At 52.1% G+C, this 21,790-nt stretch overlaps 1 protein-coding gene across 1 annotated transcript in view; it reads right to left on the reverse strand.

Annotated features, from left to right (window-relative positions):
- Positions 1-1,434: 1,434 nt before the first annotated feature.
- The window catches only part of LOC119097190 (uncharacterized), a gene marked incomplete at its 3' end in the record, with an annotated part of 76,470 nt that continues 56,114 nt past the window's right edge, over positions 1,435-21,790 (reverse strand). The window contains 6 exon segments of the mRNA XM_037220246.1: positions 1,435-1,565; positions 2,248-2,365; positions 3,138-3,244; positions 3,773-3,879; positions 4,098-4,228; positions 17,611-17,735. Coding sequence (XP_037076141.1) covers positions 1,435-1,565; positions 2,248-2,365; positions 3,138-3,244; positions 3,773-3,879; positions 4,098-4,228; positions 17,611-17,735 — 719 coding nt within the window.

A 21,790-nucleotide genomic window follows, 5' to 3' on the forward strand; every position in this document is an offset into this window, starting at 1 on the left:
GCCGGCGCCGGCCGCCATGGGGGGCAGCTCACCTGGTGCATCTCCATGTCGTTGGGTGTGAAGGTGCAGGTGATGTCGCTGTGGTGGGGCCGGGCTGGCACCGGCCGCCATGGGGGTCATTCACCTGATGCAGACCCATGTGGTCGGGCGTTAAGGTGCAGGTGATGCGGCTGTCGTGGGGCCGGGCTGGCACCGGCCGCCATGCAGCGCAGCTCCCCTGATGCATGCCCATTTCGTCGGGTGTGAAGGTGCAGGTGATACCGCTGTCCGTCGGGCCGCATCTGGACGCGGCCCGACCGCGACCCGGGGCCCAGCACGTCCACTCGCAGGTCGGCCGGGTCCACCGGCGAGCCGTCCAGGAAGTCCAGACGAAACGTCACCTGGGCGCGGATGGTGCTACATGAGACCTGTTTTACATTTATATTGGGTAAAAGATAATGCGATGCATGTAGTCAGGCCCCCGTTTTGAAGCACCAGCGACTGCATGGGCTATATTAACGCCCAGGGTTCATGGCGCAACCGGGATTCGAACCTGGGCCCACTGCATGGGAGTCCGGTCTGTTAGCGATGCTTAATAGAGCGTGATCACAAAAGACAACATACCTATCCGTGGCAGGTCGTAATCGTGTTGACAGCTCCACATGCACAAGACGTGCAAAATCTCATACGTTTCAATTTTGAACATGTGGTAACAACACTTAAAAGGGTGTGGGAAGGATGCCCGGTTCTCAGTAATCAATTTCAGAACAAAGTATTCGCAGCCGTAATATCATTACGCCTGACCATCACCCAATAAAACTCCTCCGCAAGCTCTCGGCTTAGCCTCCAACCTGGCGCAGCGTCAGCCGCGACAAGCCGCCTCCCAGAAGCTCAGCAGCAGCAACAACAGCAGCAGCCACAATGACTACATCGCAGACGCATTTGGACATTTTGAGACGCGGCAACCCATCGGCTAGCATCTATAAGAGAACTTCGGAACCGCGCTCCGTCGCGCCACGCTCCTAGCTCCCACGGCCGACACCGCTTACACCTCCAGCTCCCACGGTCAGTACCCTTCATACCCCCGCTCCCACCGCCGGCACCCCCGCTTCCCCAGGTTTCAAGGCTGGCCACCCCCTCCCCCGGCTGCCGGCGTCCGGCAGTTCTCACCAACCCGGCATCGGACGGCCGGCTCAACTTGCTTCTCCAGCTCTCACAATCGGCGCCCTTCACCCCGCCGGCTCCCGGCGGTCTGCACCCCTTATTCCGCGGCTCCTAGCGGCCAGTATCCATCCTTTCCTTGGCGCTCGTCGGCCTTCACCGCTCATCCCTCCGGCTCCCGGCGGCCAACACCCCTCACTCCCCCTGGCTGTCATCGCACGGCACTGCTCACCGGCTCTCCGACGCGAACGGCCTTGGGTGGTGCAGACGGCGCGCAGCTGCTGCTGCGGCACCGTCGCGGCGCGGCAGCCACATGTAGCGCGCCACGTACGACATGGGTCCGATGTAGTCCACCTCGGGGTCGGCCAGGTCACGCGGCTTCATCAGTGGCGGTGGCACGCCCAGCCGGGTACCCGCGTCCACCGCTGCAGGGCACGGCACGGTCAGAGGGAGTCAGGTGCACGGAGAGGCTTCCTGCGCAGGGAAACACAGCAACGCAGCAGCTGTCGGATTTGAATGCGAGGGGTGGAGGGAGATGTGACATGCACCCACCTCTGTGCAGGCTACTCATCCAGTGGTGCCCCCCACCCTTCAGCAGGCTCGTCCTCCAAGTGGTTTTCCCCGCCTTGATGCAGTTTGTCCCTAACCATGCGATGTTGGTCATATTTAAGTAGATCTCTTCCGAGACAGATGGAGCTGCCCACTTTTCCTCATCCTTCTCCTCCAGGCCGATGGTGCTACTCACCTCCCGCAGGCCCTTCTTCCTGACATTTGGTATTACCCAACCCTCTGCAGGTACTCCTTCCTGGCCAGTGGTGTTACCCACCTTTCTGCAGGTTGTCCCCGCAGACCAGCGGTATTACCAACCTTCTGCGGGTTGTCCCCCCAGACCAGTGGTGTTGCCCACCTTCCTGCAGGCTGTTTCCCAGACCAGCGGTGTTACCCACGTTTCTGCAGGTTGTCCCCCAGACCAGTGGTGTTACCCACCTTTCTGTAGGTTGTCCCCCAGACCAGTGGTGTTACCCACCTTTCTGTAGGTTGTCCCCCAGACCAGTGGTGTTACCCACCTTTCTGCAGATTGTCCCCCAGACCAGCGGCATTACCCACCTTTCTGCAGGTTGTCCTCCCAGTGGTCCGGGTGCCGTCTGAGCGTCTCCGGGGGCGGCACGCGACCGCCATGGTTTCGAATCAGCTTGTTCAGCTTGATGCCGTCGTTCCAGTCCGTCTAAAGGTCCAGGAAGTGTCAAACGTGAAGGCGGTTTGAATGTGACGAGTAACTGTGGTCTATCGCGTCATTCACAGATTGTAAAGTATCGGCATGAGCGTGCTCCTTAGTAACTAACGTTTCACGTAAAGGTGTCATTTTAAGCATCCAGAATACCAACAGCCACCATATTGTTGGGCTTCGTTGTTATTTTGAATTAACATCCGGTTATATTCCGATAGTTCGAAAGCGTTGGCCAGTACTTGGTAAATTGGCATACCCGAATCAGTAAACACTGCAACAGTTTCATCCGCATGTCTGAGAGCAATCCAGGGGCACTGAGGCCGGCCGGCGGGCTAGAGCCACGGGCCGGGACGGCGGGCTGGAGCGGCGGGCCGGGTCGGCGGGCTGGAACGGTGGGCTGGAGCAGCGGGCCGGGACGGTGGGCCGGGGCAGCGGGTTGGAGCGGCGGGCTGGAGCAGCGGGCCGGGGCGGTGGACTGGAGCGGCAGGCCGGGACAGCGGGTTGGAGCGATGGGCTGGGGCGGTGGGCTGGAGCCGCGGGCTGGAGCGGTGGGTTGGAGCGGCGGGCTGGAGCGGTGGACTGGAGCGGCGGGCTGGAGCGGTGGACTGGAGCGGCGGCGTGGAGCGGCGGGCTGGAGCGGCAGGCCGGGGCAGCGGGTTGGAGCGATGGGCTGGGGCGGTGGGCTGGAGCCGCGGGCTGGAGCGGTGGGTTGGAGCGGCGGGCCGGGGCGATGGGCGGGAAGTCTGGCTGCGCCGATTCGTTTGCGTACGGTGAAGTTGTTGATCTTCTCGTCCGGCAGCTCCTGGCGCACCCAGTCCAGGGTTGACTTGTAGCCCGGGCCGTCCTTGTTCATGAAGTAGGACAGGTACGTCATGCCTGCGGCCAGTGTCGACAGGTCACGAAAGAAAACAGCAGAGACTGACTGAAAGCCTTCAAAATGCGCCATTGGTCGTGCTTAAAACACTGTCATCATACATATGGGGCACAGGTAATTGCCAAATATTAGTCGTTTCTACGAAGCAATGTAGCGTGAAATGTTCCACGATCCCGTTGAAGTGTGCAAGACTAATGAACGTCATCATTTGTGATATTAATCTCCTAGAATGACTTCGTGCACACGACAATTAGGTGCTTTGAGCCATAAGGGAAGCTTGATAAGCAATATGCCGTCTGTGCCAATGCGCTTTAGATAATCGGACATATAATCATCCCCATCTTACCTCAAGTCCTAAACAACCCGAGAGTAGCGCTGCTATTAAATCAACAGTACTTGTGTTACAGTACTTTTGCGATACTTTAGCTGTATTTTTCGGCTGTGACAAATGAACGGGTGCACTGCCCCAAGGAAACGTGGTTTGGTACATGTTCAGTGTTTGCATGTCATTGCTATCCATTTTGACGCACCAGAGAGCTCGTCTATGTAGGGCGAGGCCAGATATTCAGGATCCAGCACTGTGGGGATGCCGAAGTGCTTCTTGGCCAGGCTCATCGCACTGCGGTTGTTCTCCACTCTGAAACACGAGGTAAACCCTAGGCATGAGGATCATAAGTCGATTGTGAAACATGAACAGAATGATAAACTTCGGTCGTTGCTTAGGAAGAATAAATGGCAAGCGATAGCTAAACATTGAAAACCGTTGCCAATCTTCCATGACACGAGGTCACGCATGTACAGCTTCTGCCGACCTGATACCGGCCCAGCCCTGCCGACATGTTCTCATGTTCTCACCCTTTCCTGGGGTCCAAGTTCTTCCAGTTGGGTGCCAGGCCCGGCTTGCAGTAGTCCACCAGCGCGTTGAGGTTGACGCCCGAGTTCCAGTCGGTGGTGAAGTTGTTCACCCGGCAGTCTGGCAGAACACCCTGAGGAACATGAGCGCGTCACTTAGCTGACAGCCTCTCGAATCAGTCAGAAGTGTTGGAGATTAGCCGCTCACAGCGATTTGTGACGTGTGTATAAATCAGCTCTGTGTTCAGCCACTCGCAGACGGGGTGGGCCGGTTTCCTGACCTTGCCGTAATTGGTGGTATTCGATGTGGTGTTACCCCATCACAGTGCGCCCTACACGCCTGTTACTGGGGGAGAGAAACGTCGCAAAACGCGGGCACCGTCATCATTTCCACTCATTATCGCTCTATCACGACTGGAAATATGCGCTTGGGTGGGCATGCGCCAAATGTCCTGGTGAAAGACAGCCATTTTTAAAACGAAAACGATGGCAGAGGCTTCATTTACAACGGCGCTGTGTCTGAGTGACCGCCGCCTTAGGGCGGGGTGGTGTGACTTCGAGCGTTTGTTTGTGTCTGGAAGACTTGAGAGTTGAGCATCTGTGCTTTGTGGACCAACTCCACAGGTAGACCAAGCATGAAAACTGTTTGGCGCTGCACGCAAAACAACCCAGACCGCGCGGTAAATGCGGGGGGATCATGTAAAGAACGTGACGTGTGACACATGGCTCACAGAGGTCAGCCAGAGTTGCCTGCATTTGACTGTGAGGAGAGGGTCTTCACCTTTCTCTTCCTCCTACGCGTTTTGTAAACATCACTCGTTAGCAATGACAGCGCAGATATTTTCCTTGTTAACACGCTTAAATGCACATCATCTTGCTGTTGAAGGTTGGCCAATGGCCATTACCCGACATTCCACAGTGACATGCATTTCCCATGCCGGGAAGGAGAGGACTTCACGGGCTGGGTAAAGTCATGGGTACCCATCAAAGAGGGATAATGTCTTGGGTTAGGTACAGATTCGGGGAGAACTACTGATACATTTACGAGCATGGGCAATATGTTTACCAAAAGTTCGGTAGAAACTTTAAAAAAAATCGCTTTACCACGCCACTGCCGGCGCTTCTTTCATTCAAAATTGGCGCCATTCACACCACCTTTGCAATTATTACCGCAAAAGGATGGGTTTGGGCGCAAGCGGGTCCTGAGCACTTTCCATGAATTGGGACTGAAGTCGCGAAAAATGCCAACGGGTTTGTAATGGGCGAATACAAATCATTATAAACCAGTAGCGGGCGGGTGTGAGCACAGCCCTGTTGGACCAGCTGGACTGGATGCGCTTAATTTTACCCGCGAGTGCCTCTGCAGAATCCTGTCGACATGTGCGGATCACAGGCCCGCGCGGCGGTTTTGAGACTCGTTCTCCCTCGCAGGCACAACTGTTCGGGTATGTGCCCAAACTCCCTTATGTTTTTGGACACATTACTCTCAGCATATTTGCTGCACTCGCGGATTGACATGCAGCATGACTAAACAATCCAGCTGTCACTGCTGTGAACACCACATTGGCATCCATATCGAAAGCCGACATGCACGCACGTCACATGGAATCATTCCGGACAAGGCAGAAAGGACGTTTCGCAGTCCCCAGCTGTTCTTGGTGAGGTGGGGTAGGAGCGAGACGGTTATTTTTGCCAGAACTATTAGGCCTACCACAACAAATGTCAGCGCTACACATACAACACGAACAGCGGGACCAGCACTTGCCGAGATGCTGTCAGCCGGCAGCAGGTGAAAATAAACTGTGGGCTGAGTCATCGCAATCTACCGCTGACTCTGCATTGGAAAGGGCAGGCATGTGACAGTATAACGGCACGGCAGGAGAACCGGAGCTTTTGCGGCGGCCGCTCGGTTTCACCGCTGGAATAGGCTTTCCCGCGACATTTGGAGGGTTGGGACACCGCGGCGTTGTCCAGTACGCACGGGCACTGCTCGCTTGAAATGGAACGTGGCGTCGCTTGATAAATAATGGACGCTGGTGTGTCGTGAATTTCATAAGATGCTTCAGACACTCGCTGCATGTGTTTATGACGTCATTGTTTTTTTCATTGTTTGCGATTCAATATGAGACTCAGTATTAATGATACTTGCTTGGCACCTTTGACGCGCAACGTTAGACATGAGCAAGCTTGCGCAACATGACAAGCGCAACATGACAAGCTGTTTTGCATTGGAACTCTTACAAGGCGGGCCTTCAGCATGTCACTGACGCAGCGAGTAACGGACTCGTGTTGTGAACAAAGGAGGATACAAGCAGACCTTGACGCAGCTCAACGGTCGCCCAGATGACCTATTCGACATAGGACGGCTCGAGGAAGTACTTCCAGGAAGCAGTGCAAAAGGCAGTGGGACGCTGTGCTCCAGCTTCGTGCTAGCCGCGCCTTCCGCCTCCAAGCTGTCCTCCAAAAACGGCGGATTCGGTATCACGTCAAACCACGTGCCAATGAGGAAAGCAGATATTTCACCGACAAAATCGCCATTATTTACCTGAAATAGGTTTAAGTACATCTTTTGGAGAGGTCTCCCCACCACTAAATACACCAAGCAGGACCCATTCGCATACTTTAAGCATGCTTTGTCCGGCCATGCTTAAATTATGCCGGCTGTTATTCGTAAGCTGAGAGGCTCTTATCGTGGTACGTGAAAACTAAACTGAGCCCCAAGAAGAGGTGCCAGTGGTGACTGAACAACTAAACTAAGATTCTGAACATAGACGTTAGCTATCACGGATCAGGTTAACAGACTATCTTAACATACCTAATGCACTTATTTTATCACGTTAGCAATCTTTGCTGCATCAACCTGGTGACTACCGGTTTCGAAGGCCCTCATCTAGGTCAGCTCAAGTTTTTAGCGAGCCGCGATAAGTAGCGCGGGCACTTACCCTACGCCAGACTAATGTCGACCCCATCAGCTCGAGATCACTCTGTTATCCCGTGCATGGACAGGCGTGACTGGGTGCGCCGGTAGAGTTGGAGAACGCTGATAAACGCTGTTGTGTCCGAGCCACGATACCAAGTAGCTTCGAGAGGAGAAGTGTCACATAACCACATATTTGAGCATGGTTGTTGCGGCCGTTGCCACACCCCTTTGCCATTGTCGGCATTTTTTTACCGGTAGTGGCTGGTTATCGCGATTAAGGTGTTGACGTGGGAAGCTTCATCTGGGACCGACGAATACAGGGCGCCCAGCTCAGGCGGATTCTTATTGTGACACCTTGCTGTGAGCGAAGACAGCAGAGGGAGAAATGGAGAGAGAGAGAGAGAGAGAGAGAGAGAGAGATAAGAGAGAGAGAGAGAGAGAGAGATAGAGAGAGAGAGATAGAGAGAGAGAAGAGACGAGATAGAGAGAGAGAGAGAGAGAGAGAGAGAGAGAGAGAGAAAAAAAAAGATGGGGAGAGGCGAGACACACCTTTCAGTGAGAATCTTCCAGTTTGTGTACACAAAGAGCAAATAGAGGAATGTGCCGAAGACGTCTTGTGCACTCCCCGCGTGGCAAATACTACACCCTGCTGTTGACACATCACAAAAACGCCACTGCGTCTTCCGACGGCATTGCACGAAGGCTATTCCCCGCGTCCCTTGTATCCTGCGCATGACTCCGCCCGAGTCGGACGCGCCCGGCCCGGGCACCGCATGCATGAGGCAGCGCCGCGGCCGGGCAGCCGCGACGCCAGCTGACTGCTGCCGTCCGCCCCTCCCCTCCCGCATCCACCCCCGGGAAGTCGGCACCGATCAGACCGGTTCTGCCGCACCGCCCATCGCCAGGGCCGTCATGCAGCCGGCGCCGTCCGCCGGCCCGCTGCAGTTGGGCAACGCCGAGCTGGAGCGGCGCGCCGCGGCCGGCCGGCCGACCGGGCGCAGCGGCGGCTCTCTGGCGGCATCCGGCCCGGCCCGGCCCGGCCCGCGTTAGCCAGCGTCTTTTTGCCGGCGAAGCGCCTCTCAGCGCCACGAGTCGGCCGGGGACAAAGCGGCCGCGACCGGGTCGCCCGTTGCCCAACAGGCCCAGTGACCTCGGTGACCTTGCGGACGCTCCATGTCCCCGAGCGGCGCTGCTGGTGGGCCGGCTCGCGGTCCTGCTGAGGGTGTGTGTGTGACGTCACCGGGACGATGGGCGGTCGGAGTGGCGTCGGGTCTGATCGGCGTGGGTCGGCGGGAGCGAGCGCGGCGAGGATCGCGAGACCAGATGGAAAGGGAGATCGGTCGGGTCTGGGTGGGCGCCCAAGGCAGCCGATCCTGGAAAGCAAGGACACTGACGGACCTGCGGGGAGTGGTTTGACCAGCAGGACGGGGGAAATACAACGCATTGAAGGGAGGTAGAGATGCCTCTTCATTCAGTTACCTGATAAAACAAGGTATAATTTGCATTGCAATGCAACATGCTTAAGTGGTCCATTGGAAATAAAATCGCTGGCATTGTCAGCTGCAAAATTACGCGAGTCCCTGTACAACACAACTTGTATGCACATGTCCCTCCAACGAGTCAAATGTGTGCCTGCATTTTTCACCATCACTCTGATGGGGGTCGATGCGACGGCCCCATCACCAAGGTTTTTTTGAAGATATCTTTCCAGCACTTTGTGCAGTCGTGCCCAAATTTTCATTGGCCCATGGGAAATTCATTGCGCGTGTTTTAACACTAAAAGCATACTCCCATCTTTTTTGGTTTCAGAGCGGCAACAGTTTTCGAGGAACACTGCACGGCGATCTACGGCCCGGCGCGGGCGGCGAGCGGTAACGGGCGGTGCCGGGAAATCCGCGCGGCGGGTCGACGTTGTAACATTAATTAGAGTCATACATCATAAATGTATGCTCAAAACGTACAATAATATACATCATTGTAGTCAACATAGAACAAGGAATGCGTCTATTAAGCTCTCGTATGGCCGCAAGGCATGGTTTCTTATGTATAGTGTTGTTAAGCTAAAGAGCTCCATTTTCTGGACAATTTGACTTTTAATCTGCTATAATTGGGATAAATTATCGACATGATAATAAAAAAGTGGCACCAGGCACGAGATACCGTTGGTGCCAATCCACCGGTGTTTTGTATAAGCTCTATCGTTATTATTTTGGGAACGCCAGGGAGTCGCATCGAACCCCACCCCCACCCCCACCCCCCTCAGACCGCGTTCTGAAAAAACGACGAATCGGGGAAAAGAGTATGGTGCATGTGAATAGTTGTCACCAATAACAGAATGAAGGTAAACGCGTAAACATAAATTGAACGAAAAATGCGATATTGTTATGATCAAGCGATGAATTACGCGGTCTTACAGCGCGCCGGAATTTTTTACTTTTCTGTATGAAAATTGAGTTGTGCACAACGCTACAAAATCCTAACTCTGCTCCTGTGCGATTTTGTGGCCTTGCTGAAATCGAACAAACTTGGTTGCGGAAGGACCGATTTAGAAAAGTAAGAACATACTTTCAGATTCTAGACTGAGTGTTTTATATCTCTCGAAGCGCATTCGTCGCGTCTTACCGCTGCCCTAGCATGCTGGTGGCGGGTGTGATATCGACGACAAATGACGTTTGCACTACCCTAACAACCTATGTGCGTGCTCCAGCCTAAGGCAGTCACGCGCAGAAAGGATGCTTATCAGAGGCGCAATGACTTGAAATTACTAGGTTGCCCTGCGTGGAGTTGACTCATTGTAATTGTGTCTGTTAATGCAGAACAACCATCTTTTTACGAAGGCGGCTAAACTTTCTAGATCGCCTCAAATTTATGAACTTGGCACTTGTGTAAAAGGGAACTTTACAAGCCAATGCCCGTAATGCCGTTGCCGGCAATCATGGATATTGCTACCATCTGAGTTTCACAGGACAACTGTTTGTTGGCTGTCGTGATGTGACATGGACCTTATTGGTCGATCATATGATGAGTGACGTGTGACGTGTGACGTGTGATGTGTGATGCGTGACGTGTAACGCGTGACATGTGACGGGTGATGTGTAGCGTGTGATTTTTGCGTGTGACGTGTAACACGTGACGTGTGATGCGTGACACGTGACGCATAACGTGTTACGTGTGACGTGTGACATCTGAGAACGGAACCCGTTCGCTGGAGGATAATCTTCGCCAGCTTTGGTCGCGTTCAGGGCTCACCATACAGCTGAGGGTGTCATTGACACATGATCGATGAAAGAAATATAATTAGTGGGAATGGTGAAAGTGGTTGATTCCTTATCAGAGCCCTAAAACGGCTGAAACGGAATAATGAGCCCGAGCAAAGCTAGAAAGGCTGAGACATTGGAAAAAAACTGATGGTCAGGTATTGGCTGCAACAAGCACGAGTTCAGGCGGGACAAGCACGAGCGGGATAGGGAATGGGGAGGTGTGGGGGTGGTGGGGAAGTAAGGGAAGACACGACAGGGAAGGTCTCCGTAATGATAGCGTGCCTGCAAGCGCTGAGAGTCGTGATGGCGCCCGTTAACTGTGAGGAGAGTGCCTGTTACGTGCCGTGAAAGCAAACGAGGCAGCTCGCCTCGGGTCACCGTTCTCTCTTCTTGCTCGACGACGAAGCCAGGAGACCTTTTCTCGTAACGAGCACAAAACAGTCCAGCTCACTCCCTCCCCTCCCCTCCCCGGTGTTGCACGCGCAGTCACGAGCTGTTTTGCCGTCCGGTGCTGGTCTCAGGCCTGGGGCCCGCTAACGACCCAAGTCGCTGGAATGCACCCGCCCCGCGAGGGGTCGCTGCCGGCACCGGGAGCTGGCGCCAGAGGTCACTACAGGGTCAGCGGCGCGGCGCCGGGCGGCGGGATGTTTACCAGTCTAAAGCCGAATGTTCCGCCGCAGGAGGTACATAATTTCGCGAGTCAGTGAAGCAGCTGAACAATCACCGTGTAGCAGCAGGACTAAATTCGCAGGGCCCATTTCGGTGATTCAGATTGATTTCTACTTTATTTTTTTCAATCATCCATCGCCTGTTATGGGACCTGTTGCAAACGTCTGACTGAAATGAACGTTTAAGATCAGCAATCATTTTCAGTGCCCTGTAGTCGCGCACTATTCACCATTCTTTCCTCATGCTTACTTTATCGCGAGGATGATCATCACGACCAACACCTACCGCTTACCCGGAGTAGGCTATATGCTCCAGTCATGTGTAAGCTTGAAGGGACTGTTCTACATTTGCGTAGGGTTTTGAGCTTAGATCACCATTTTTAATATCATTCCCTGCAGTTTACATTTATTTTCTTTTCATGCTTGAAATTTCATCATTTCTGCGCGAACTTGTGTAACTATTTCGGGTTGCCTAAGTTGAAACCACCCAGAGAAGCATGACGGGATAGCAGCGCCACACGAATTCCACCTCCTCAATGATTACATTGTGTTCAAGGTCAAGTAAACTATGGCTATTGAAGCATTCCCTTCTGAAGTACGTCAAAACAAATCACATCATCAATGGAGAGCAGTTGGATACCAACTACCTGGGTGGAGGCACAACAGCGATAAGCGATTTCGAGGTACCTTATCCATGCCTCCGGAGTTTCTCCCTCCGGTTCCCATTTGTAGAACCCAAATGTTTTTAGTTAGCATATCGTTACTACCAAAGCATATTGCTCGTTTGAATGAAATGGAGCGAATGGCTTTTCTCGAGACCGGAATTTAAAACACTCTTGTGCCTCCCTCGCTTCTGTAGATAACCGTTTCAAGTTCCCGCTTTCCGCCAACAACAGCTTCCACCTTGCGGGAGTTGCGCTCACTAAACCCTGATGCCCTAGAAGGCCAATCCTACAATTTTAATACTTCACGCTCGGTAATACGTCAAGCATCGTCCCAGCCGGCCAACGATGTCATCAATGATTCTTATGCCGCAGATCCATGAGGCGATGGAAGGCAGGACCGTTTAGTGTCAGGACGCCATTGTTAAGCCAGATAATCCCGTCCCCTACTAGATGTGCTGTGTTTGGTTTGGCTTGAAGAACGAAGTTCGGAATCTTTGGCGTATGTCTGAAAAGAGAACGCTCAGTTTGTAGTTTAGCAGCCACCACTTCGCCAAACCTAGTCCTAAGCAGCGTGTTTGTGGGAAGCGGTGCTAGACGTCTTTGGATTGCCATTTGGATGAAAATGCAGTAGGCGGACAGTCCCGCTAAGCTTCAGGACGCTGTGCATGCAATTTAAGGGAGGAGCTCCTAAGCCTGTTTCGGCCTCAGGAGGAGTAATTCACTGGCCAGCTTTGGAGGTCTCCCACGCCAGATAAACTTCACGATTACATTTCAAATTTGTACCAGCAAACGAATGTGAATAGCCACAACGGAGAATGGCGTAAATCAGCTTAGAAATCATCAAATTTTTGACAACTGCTATTGTTACTTTTGATTTAAGGGCCTTTGCATCCACATGCTCAACACTCCTGTAATCTTACTTATTATGGGATTAGATTCTCTTCAGCATCATATATCTTTGCAGAAAACCAAAGACCTAGAAACTTAGCTTTGTCGCAAGGCTGGTTACCACATATGGTTTCCAGATTTCATCGATATCGGCTTAGCCACATAACCTTAGTTTAATCTCAATTCAATTCAAGTCCTGATGCCTCAGCAAGGTCTTTGAAAAAGCTTAGCATTTTTTAGCCACACTCTTCACTTTTTACAAATGCAATCGTGTCGTCTGTATATTGTAATATTGTTAGTTGTACCCCAGATGTGGTGATTCCCGTATTTGATTCGAAGAACGTAATTTTATAGACAGCATCCCTACAGCCAAAAAAAAGCCTTCCTGAGAAAGGGCACCCTCACATTACAGCACGCTGAGGAAAAACCACTTGGAAAAGAAGCCATTGTTGAATATGGCCAACCCCTCGCGATTGTGCAATACCCGGACCCACCTTATAAATCATGTCCGAAATTGAATTGGCGCAGCATGTTGAATATGTCGTCATGCTCCGGTGAGTTGAATACTGATTTGAAATCCAACGCACATGACATGCCTGCACTGTGGTCAATGGTGACATTACCAATAACGTCCTGTATGGCCATTATGTTATCACGAAAATTCTCTGCTAAAGCAGAGAAGCCGTTTTGATTCGAATCAATCACTTTTTCGATTGCTTTTCAAATCTTACATCAAGAACTTTGGCAAGTATTGTGAAAACGACGTATGGCAAGCAGATCGGACGCTTGTTTTTTTAAGCAGATTTCGGTTGCCCTTATTAGGAATCAGCGTTCTTATGCCACACCTTTCAGTTATGAACAAAAATGATGATTAAAATCATTCATGAAGTCTGCTATTAGACTCTCCAAATCGTTCCGTAAGCACAGAAAAATGTCTTGGTAAAACCCAATATTGATGGTGACTTGTGAACAGCCATTAGGCCTAAAGCGTATTTGTGTTCACCGCATGTAATTCCACTCTCATATAGAGCACGGTCATTGCTTGACAGTTGTGGAATATTTTCGACCAAGTCTGAATCTCCCGCAGGGGCTTCAATCAAGCAATGCAGTTCCGCGAAGCATGATTTACAAGCTTCGAGAAGATTTTATCCTCCGTAAAAAACGAACATTTTTGTCTTGAAATATGCTGATTAGCTTATATTCGGCCCATTTATTTAGCAGCCGCAAGAACATCTAGAAGGTTTTCACAATTTTCTAACCAGGTTACTTAGGAGAAGAGCATCGCTCTTTTCCCAGCTTCTGCTTTAGTTTCTTCAAACTCTGCCTTACCTCCTATATGATTCTGATTTAAGATCTCCTCACAAGAGCTGGTCAAAGCGATTCCAGCTGTGACGTTCTGTCCTCCTGTCTCTTTTTATGGTCTCGCTCAGCTCGAGATAATTTTGTACCGTTTTATATGCATAGCAGTCCATCATTAATCAACAACGTCTCAATTGACACTCCAACTATGTTACAACCAGCATGCATCCCTTCTTAATTCTTAGCAGCACAGATCACATCCTTATCATATCGCTAAGCTGATCGCCGTTCAAAAGTTCGCTGGTCATTTACCGTACACCTGGACCACTCCTCTGCTTTCCTGCCTCTAAATGCAAAACAGTGCCACTATGGCCTCTGAGGACACCCGGCTCTAGGCTACAACGATTGGCTTATTGAGAAAGAGCCCTGGTATCGCTCATTATGAAGCAATCAATTCTAGATTGCTGTTAAGGGTTCGGACGCCTTCATGTAAATTGCTTCTGTTAAGGGGTGAGCTCCCTCCACATGTCCAACAGCCCAAAGTCACTCATTATATCCTTCAACATTTCTGATTGACTAGCACATTTACTAAATTAAGAATTTGCGCTGCCTAAAAAAGCCCCTTGAAAGCACGCTGATAATTACAAACGGGTTTTTCCATCATATCTGATGCTTTCCTCAAAAGCCAAAAATGTGGAGCATTCCAGACCACAAGATACGAGTTTTAAAACACAGTGATCAAGGGTCTAACCGGCAAACATAGGGAAAGGCCAGGGTAACCGCCTCTTGAAGAAGAACTCTGAGCATTACAGGGTAATCTATTGAAAGCAAACTCCCCATTTCATTGCTGACGCGCCCACCTAGCGACAATGTGTACAGTAAAGTTTCTGACGAAAAGGTGGAATTTTTTCTCTAACACTGCTATGATACGATAGGATATAGCGCATCAAGACAATTAGGATGCTCTTCTTGAAGGTGTGCCAGTGTTGGAATTGCCAGTGCAACACGGCATGCTCATATGTGATGCAATATTGACTATTGGTAAGCACAAGGACATGCATTCAGGCTTCTAAAGTGCCTCAATCGCTGACAGTCTTCGCATCGCATTAAAAACCCGTTTCTCCCACACCCCTGCTCAGATTCTGAGGAGGGTGCAAATTAAATGCCTAACCACTGCATGATTTTTTCTTGCTTCATTGGACCGATCATATCATGGACTAAGGCTATTTAAGAAATGCTTCAATTGCCTCATACATTAAGCTCTTCGCAGTTACGCATCACTAATACAAGAGAGGCACCTCTCGTATATGTAGGGGAAATACGTTACGCAGAAGCGAAGTTGTCAAAAACATATCGCAAATCTCGAGCAACAATGAATGTAGCGTTCTCACACGCAGAGAACTGCCAACGAACGCAAGGATCGAATGCTTACAAAAGCAGGGCACGTGTGCATCCCTGAAGTGCGAATCAGTGTAATGTGGCTGGGAGCCTGGTGACGGTTCTACACCGGCGCCAACAGCGTCATGTCTTCGCACAACGAAGCAAACGGAAACCACAACTTAGTTGTATTTAGTCTATGTCCTGTGTGAGTGGAAAAACGAGACGCTCAGGTAAGCCTAAGGTCCTCTGCCGAGTGAACCTAAGCCCCTCAAGTGGGATGTGCAGAAAACCTCCCAAATGTGTCCCGGTTACAAATGATCGGGGCCTCGGGAGTCTTGTCACACGGGAAGCATACATGGCCAGCTGCACGAGTATACGCGTTGCGAAATTTTGCGCTAAAGGAATGCCCTACGAAGGAATGCAATATGAAATACTTTCCTGAAACCCAGCCAAAAGGTTGACACGCGCCAGGGTGGGCGGTCGAATTGAACTCCGAAGGTTTTCCAGAATGGTCTCCGAACGGTGTGGTGCAGCCGCGCCAAATTTTACACAGCTGTAGACAATTGAATAGCGGAGCGTTTGGTATCAAATTGCTTTGCAAGGCCGCTGACCTTTGGCAGGTCAAAGTCAAGCCATGGATTCAGTGAGGAAAATATTTAGGAAATCGTTTCGTCTGGTGCAACACAGGTGTGTTAAACGAAACCATACATCTCTGAGATGCCGTTCAGGCTACACAAAAAATTAAATGAGCAAATGCTATGAAACTAGAGTCAGGTATGAAGGTTACGCCAAGGTCAAGACCGACCTGCTTTGCTGCTCTGGAGCATGCTGTGTGGAATAGTATCTGGAGCTCATTTTGAATCTATTGATAGTAGGAACTGCATTAAACACCTTCTCTAGACTTCTCAAATGTCAATATCGGTGACTGACCTGAAATTTCCCAGGTCAACATTTTGTTGTTCTGAACATGTTGCTTAGCGTAATCCTCGACATTTATTTAAATGCAGAAATCAAGACAGTCTTGTATGATTTTGGTCACCATGACCTTTGTGGGATCAAGCAAGGTCACTGACCTTAAATAAACATATGCTATGGCCTGAGGGCACTTGAGACACCAATGTGAAGTCTGACCGTGCTTGACCTGATTTAGCTTAAAGACCGTGACCTGGAAACCTCAAATTTTGACTCAAGTGCGTTAACGCACATACAAAATCACCTTGTGAAATTGGTGTTTCTAGCTCTCATAGTTTGTGAGATTTTAGAGGTCAAATTGACCCCACCCAAGCGAAGGATATTCAACCGGCTCACCGGGCGCGTGCTTTAAGCAAACAACCCTGGATATCAACGTGGCACTGATTTAAGGCAGCTTTTTCACGTCCAAGTAGTCCGAGGAGCGCTCCTATCTTCGTCTGCAACTGGGATAACACAGTCAGGCAAGAACTAGCTATTCATATCCATACAGGCGAGGGACGTCTACGGAATATGAAACTGGGTGCCGTAAGCGGGGCTCAGGACAGTAGATGGGCGAGAGAGATACTGAGGGAAAGCTGGGCGAGCGGCAGATCCATATCGAAATTCATTACTTCACATAACGACTTGCGCCTCCATATAGGCGCTTGTTATGCGTTTGCTTATGATGTTAGCAATAAGGAGCGCTTGAATATGTACAGGTGCTGTGACAGGTGTACAGGTATTATTGTGACAAGTGTAAGTGGGCGCACCCACACTCACGCGCATACGGCTGCATGAGCGTGAGCGTGAGTGTGCATGCGTGGGAGCATGCTGCAATTGCTTTTTGTAAGCATTTGTAGGTAAGCGTGGAATCTGTCCAATCTAAAGGCATGCATGTACTTGTTTTCATCAAGCATCGGCTATTGCTTTGCTATTCGAGGAGCGGGCGAGCTCTAGTCATTCAAATGGTATTTCGGTACACTCCTCTAACGGGACATACACAGTCTCAGCCTGTGGTAACGGAGCTGGCAACGGCACAAAGTGGAGATAATCTGTCGATTGCTACACATAAGCTGTCCAGACAAGTAATCCCAGTTCTGGCCTGTGCACGGGGCGCGGAGCGTGCAGCGGCCCCGCACGGTGACCGGACTCTCAGCCAAGGCTGGCATGGGGCCGTGCTAGCTGCTACTCAGACTTCATTGCCATCTTGTGTGGCGATATAGATAAAATTGGTACTAACGGGGTAACTGTCACCACAACAGAAAATGCGGCCCAGGCTAAGCTCCTCGCCAGACGTCGGACATCAGATCTGAACACGGGTCTTGCGATATGCGACCAGCGCTTCCACAACTTAAGCGTGGGCTGGACCTCGGAGGATTGCCAGAAACCACAGCGAATGCCCGCGCCGCCCGTCTGAACCAGAAAGCAGCTGCCCTGGCGCCGGCCCGGCGCTGGTCACGTGCCACGTCCCGGCCGAACGCTCACCTGCAGCCACGAGAGCATGAGCTTCTTGGGCGGGAACTTGGACTGTCCAATCTGGTACTTCATGATCAGGCTCCAGATGAGACCGAGGATGAGCTTCTGGTTGCCGTTCACGATGTCTACGTTTCCTGGAGACAAATGGCACGCGGTCATTTCATTGCTCAGGGGAATGCTTTCCAAAAATCCAAATGTTCAGGACTTCGTCACGATTTCTTCGGGCTTATATTCGTAATCGATGGAAAGCGGAAGCCAGGTTGAACAGTCGCTCGATTAATAATAAAGGGCACTGAGATAATTCTGCGAACACGCAGGAAGCTGATATACTTGCAGCCACCTGCACATCTAGAAGACTGCATCGTTACATAATGCCGATGGACCAAAAAGAAAAAGACGAAAAAACACCCATCACATAACAACATTAATGTTAATTGATGCCGGTATGTGCATCCTAGCCACGCTGTCAAATCCATTCACATAATCGAACCAACAGCAGAGTAGAAAGGCAAGGACAAGCTGGCCTTTATAATTGGTAGTAGACATCAGAAGTTAGTATGTGCCGTAGACATGCCAAAACCCTCATGCCCCAAATAGTTGTCACTGGTGTCTGTCCTAGATTCAATCGCGTGGGATGCATTGCTGTCCGTCATGGCTGTTATCTCCACGGGTCATGGCTGAATAGTTCAACCGCAGCGCCTCCCCACACCCCTTCCCATAGGAGCGAAGCACAAAGAGGGAGCCGTATGCTCCCCATCCAAACAGGCGCCATATGCCCAAAGCACGCTTAGCGACCATTTCGGTCCGTTCGTGATGTGAACCGTTCCTTTGGGGGCGCTGCAGCGAAACACTAGACTGCACGAGCGATTGCAGTCACCTGTTTAACCGTCGCGTCATCAGAAGGTTGCAGGCGCCAAGACGGCTTGGCGGGTTTTTGTGTGGCTGCTTGTTGCTGTGCATTCGGCCCGGTCAACAGAAGCCAAGGCTGCATTCCAGAGCGGAAAATGACATCACATCCCGGATAATCCGATATCCCAGTGCAGAAAAGGTGCCAACTGACAGTGAACGAAGCTAAGCTTGCCTGCGGCCTGTCCTGTCCCATCTGTCAACAAGTTCAGCGGATCATGAGGCTCTGAGACATTCGGTGCTCGGTGGCATCGGCCCAGGAGCATAGCTTTGGAAAATCAGTTGGGAGGGGGCTGAGCCAGGAAAACATAAGCAAAGCTACCCCGATGGTCACGTTAAGTCCAGCCCCCCGCGTATTTAACTTGCTTGCGTTTTAGTGTTGGGAGCCTAAGGAAAAAGCTGGGGATTCCTTTACCTGGCTACGGGACCACACCCCTGCATTCATCAATGTCCACCTTATTAAACCAGGTCTTGATCGATGTCAAATTGGCAATGTCACTTGTTTCTAGCATTTCCTGCCTTGTGTTAGGAACAAGACTTGGTGAAATCAGCTGTTTGTCGCTCCTGGTGTGTCCACTCTGATGACAAAATGGAGGACATCACGCGGCGTGTATCGCTTTATAACATGCCACAGTGACATGAATTAATATTGCTTTTCAAAACATGCACAACATACAGTGGGTAATTCAAGGGCCGTCTGGCTCCCGCATTCGCCCCTGTCAGCACACGAGTCACTTTTTCGGCAGAGCTCTCTCATCTTCTCAGGATCGCAAAAAATGAACCAGAAGTTTCGCGCTGGCTAAGGACTTACTTTCGCCGGTGCTGTGGCACGGCTGCCTGGTCAACGCTAGTTATTCGTGGAGAGAGTGGTGCGTATTGGTAAAGCAGCATGCAATGGCAGTTAGTTTTGCTCATTTCATGACCCACGGATCTAAACTACCCCTACATGACTGGATGTTCGTCTTACGCAATCTAACTAGTCAGAAATACCAACGAAAAAGCTGTCTGGTCGGAAATTGGCACTTGTGCAATGCAATTTCACATTGCATGACAACAACTGGACTCGAAAATTGTCCAAAATTATTCGGGATAGCAGCAAAAGGGTGTGCGGCGCATTCTTGCACAAACATTCGGCAAAACATAGCACATCAATGCCCGCTGCATGTTGAGCTGCGACGATTTACCCGAGCAGTGTGTTATAGGAGCTACCACAGCTGTCTGCCGCTCAGATAATAGGCCTGACCATCGTAAACGGAGTATTCAGAACCCCATTGTCCTGGTAACCATATTCCCTAATTGGATAGCGACGACATAATTGGACGGAATCATCCGGTAGACAGTTCACTTCGTGGTTTTGAGGTCATGGTTCATCAAACAGCGCGGATGTCGAATGGTTAATTGCTGAGGACCCTAAGCGCAGATGGAACCAAAGCCACCACGTTCATTCGTCTGAAGAATAGTAGTCTGGACGCTAACTGAAAACGCGTTCGTGAGGTGAGCGATAACTGACTCCTCTGATGTTCTAAGTGCCGCAAAACCTCACTTTTCGAAATGAACAAGCCGTAAGGTGAGGCCCATGCTCGTCTCAATGCATTTTCTTGCATTTTGTTTGGTGATAGACGTTATATGAATGAAGGCTGGCTGTACAAGCATGTCCGTTGAGGCTCCACTTCAAGCGTGTTGTGCTGCACGCTCCCGTAATGCAGCCTGTGCTCAGCAGCGGCAAACAGCCCGGCGTCAGGCAATGCAACCGCCAATCCCCGTTCGCCTCGGCGTCTATCACCGGTGCACAGTTGCGGTGCCGCGCTCACAGACCGTTGTGTGCTCCGGCGGAGCTCCGGTGGAGCACCGAGCTCGTGACGGCGGAGCTCCCGGCCGTCGTCGGCGGGAACCCACGCCGGCGGCGGGCGCGCGGGGGCGTGTCCAAGGCTGGCCGGTCGCCGCCCGCCGCGCGCGCTCCCAGGCAACAACGGGCTGCAGGCTGCAGTCGCGGCGGCCGCCGGCCCTACAGCCGCGACCGAAGCAGCGGCGATAGCGTGCCGCCCGCGCCGCGAGAGCCCCCTGAAAATGGTGGACAGGCCGCCAGGTCCGACCTGTCGTTGAAACGCTGGTCACGTGCCAAAGTGAAAACGGGTTCTTCTGGGCCCAGTTGGCCCATGTGAATGTGGGTAACATTGTGTCACGGCCGAGAAGAAAGTGGGCAGCAGTTGTGCGTTGTAGTGAGCGGAGAGCGCCGTTCAACAGCGCGGGCTTGTCTGAGCCGCCCAGGGTTAAAACGCTTCAGTTACAGCACTGGGCCCCCCCATTGTGACGCCGCAAAACGGCTGTGAATCCCCGCCTGAACCAAAACGGTCCGGGCGACGGGCGACCTTGCCGCTCTAGCGTGGCACGGGCGCACGTGTGCCGATCGTTTCTCCTGAGAGCGGTCCGTCGTCGGCGGCAACGCGGCCCGCTCGGGCGGGTTTTCTTTGTCGCGCGCCACGCACGCCTCCCGCCGCCTTCCATTGTTCCGTTTTGCGGGCGGCCGCCGCTGCCACGGGCCTGTTGCGTCTCAAGCGGACGTCCCTGGAGACGCCGCCGTGCTTCCACCCACCCGGCCTGCCTCGATTCTCCGGCGAGACTTCAACGGGCCGGCCGCTAGAAAGAACACCCACCGTCTCCGCGGCGGCGCCGCCCGGAAAACGAAATGTGCGCCGGCCGGTGACGTCACGCCGTGGCGAGTGAGTGACGTCACCGGCCGGGTCGGGTCGCCGGCGCGGACGCCGCGGGTCCGTCGCGCCGCGTCATCGGCTTCCGGCCGTTGACGAGCCGTGCCGGGATGACGGCGCCGAGGGCCGGCCGACCGTGGCGGAACACCGCTGCTGCCGGACGCGACCGGGCAGCGCGCCCAGTCCGGGTTATGCGTAGCTACTGACTATTGGCGGCGTCCGCGGCGAGCCCGGGCTGCGGCAACAGGGAGCAAGTAGCCCTGACATCCAAGCGTAACGCAGGCATTCAGGATGGTCTCACACGCGGATGCACGCATCCCACCCCGCTTATATACCGCAACATTCACAATGCAACGTTTTATTTAGATCCTTACTATTTTATCTAGTGGCTGGCTCATGCCTTATCTCAAGACGCCTGGACGGTGCCAGACCGTGACACAGAACTCAGCGAGCGACAGGTCAAGAAGAGTTCCGTTGCCAGCAGGAGACAGAGCTCCGACGTCATTCGACGTTCACGCCCCGCTGCTCACGTTGATGAGATCTCCACACACACAACGTACGCAGCTGCACGGAGG

The sequence above is a fragment of the Pollicipes pollicipes genome, unplaced genomic scaffold (genome assembly GCF_011947565.3).
Source record: "Pollicipes pollicipes isolate AB1234 unplaced genomic scaffold, Ppol_2.1 Scaffold_4295;HRSCAF=5057_pilon_pilon_pilon, whole genome shotgun sequence".
NCBI lineage: Eukaryota > Metazoa > Arthropoda > Thecostraca > Pollicipedomorpha > Pollicipedidae > Pollicipes > Pollicipes pollicipes.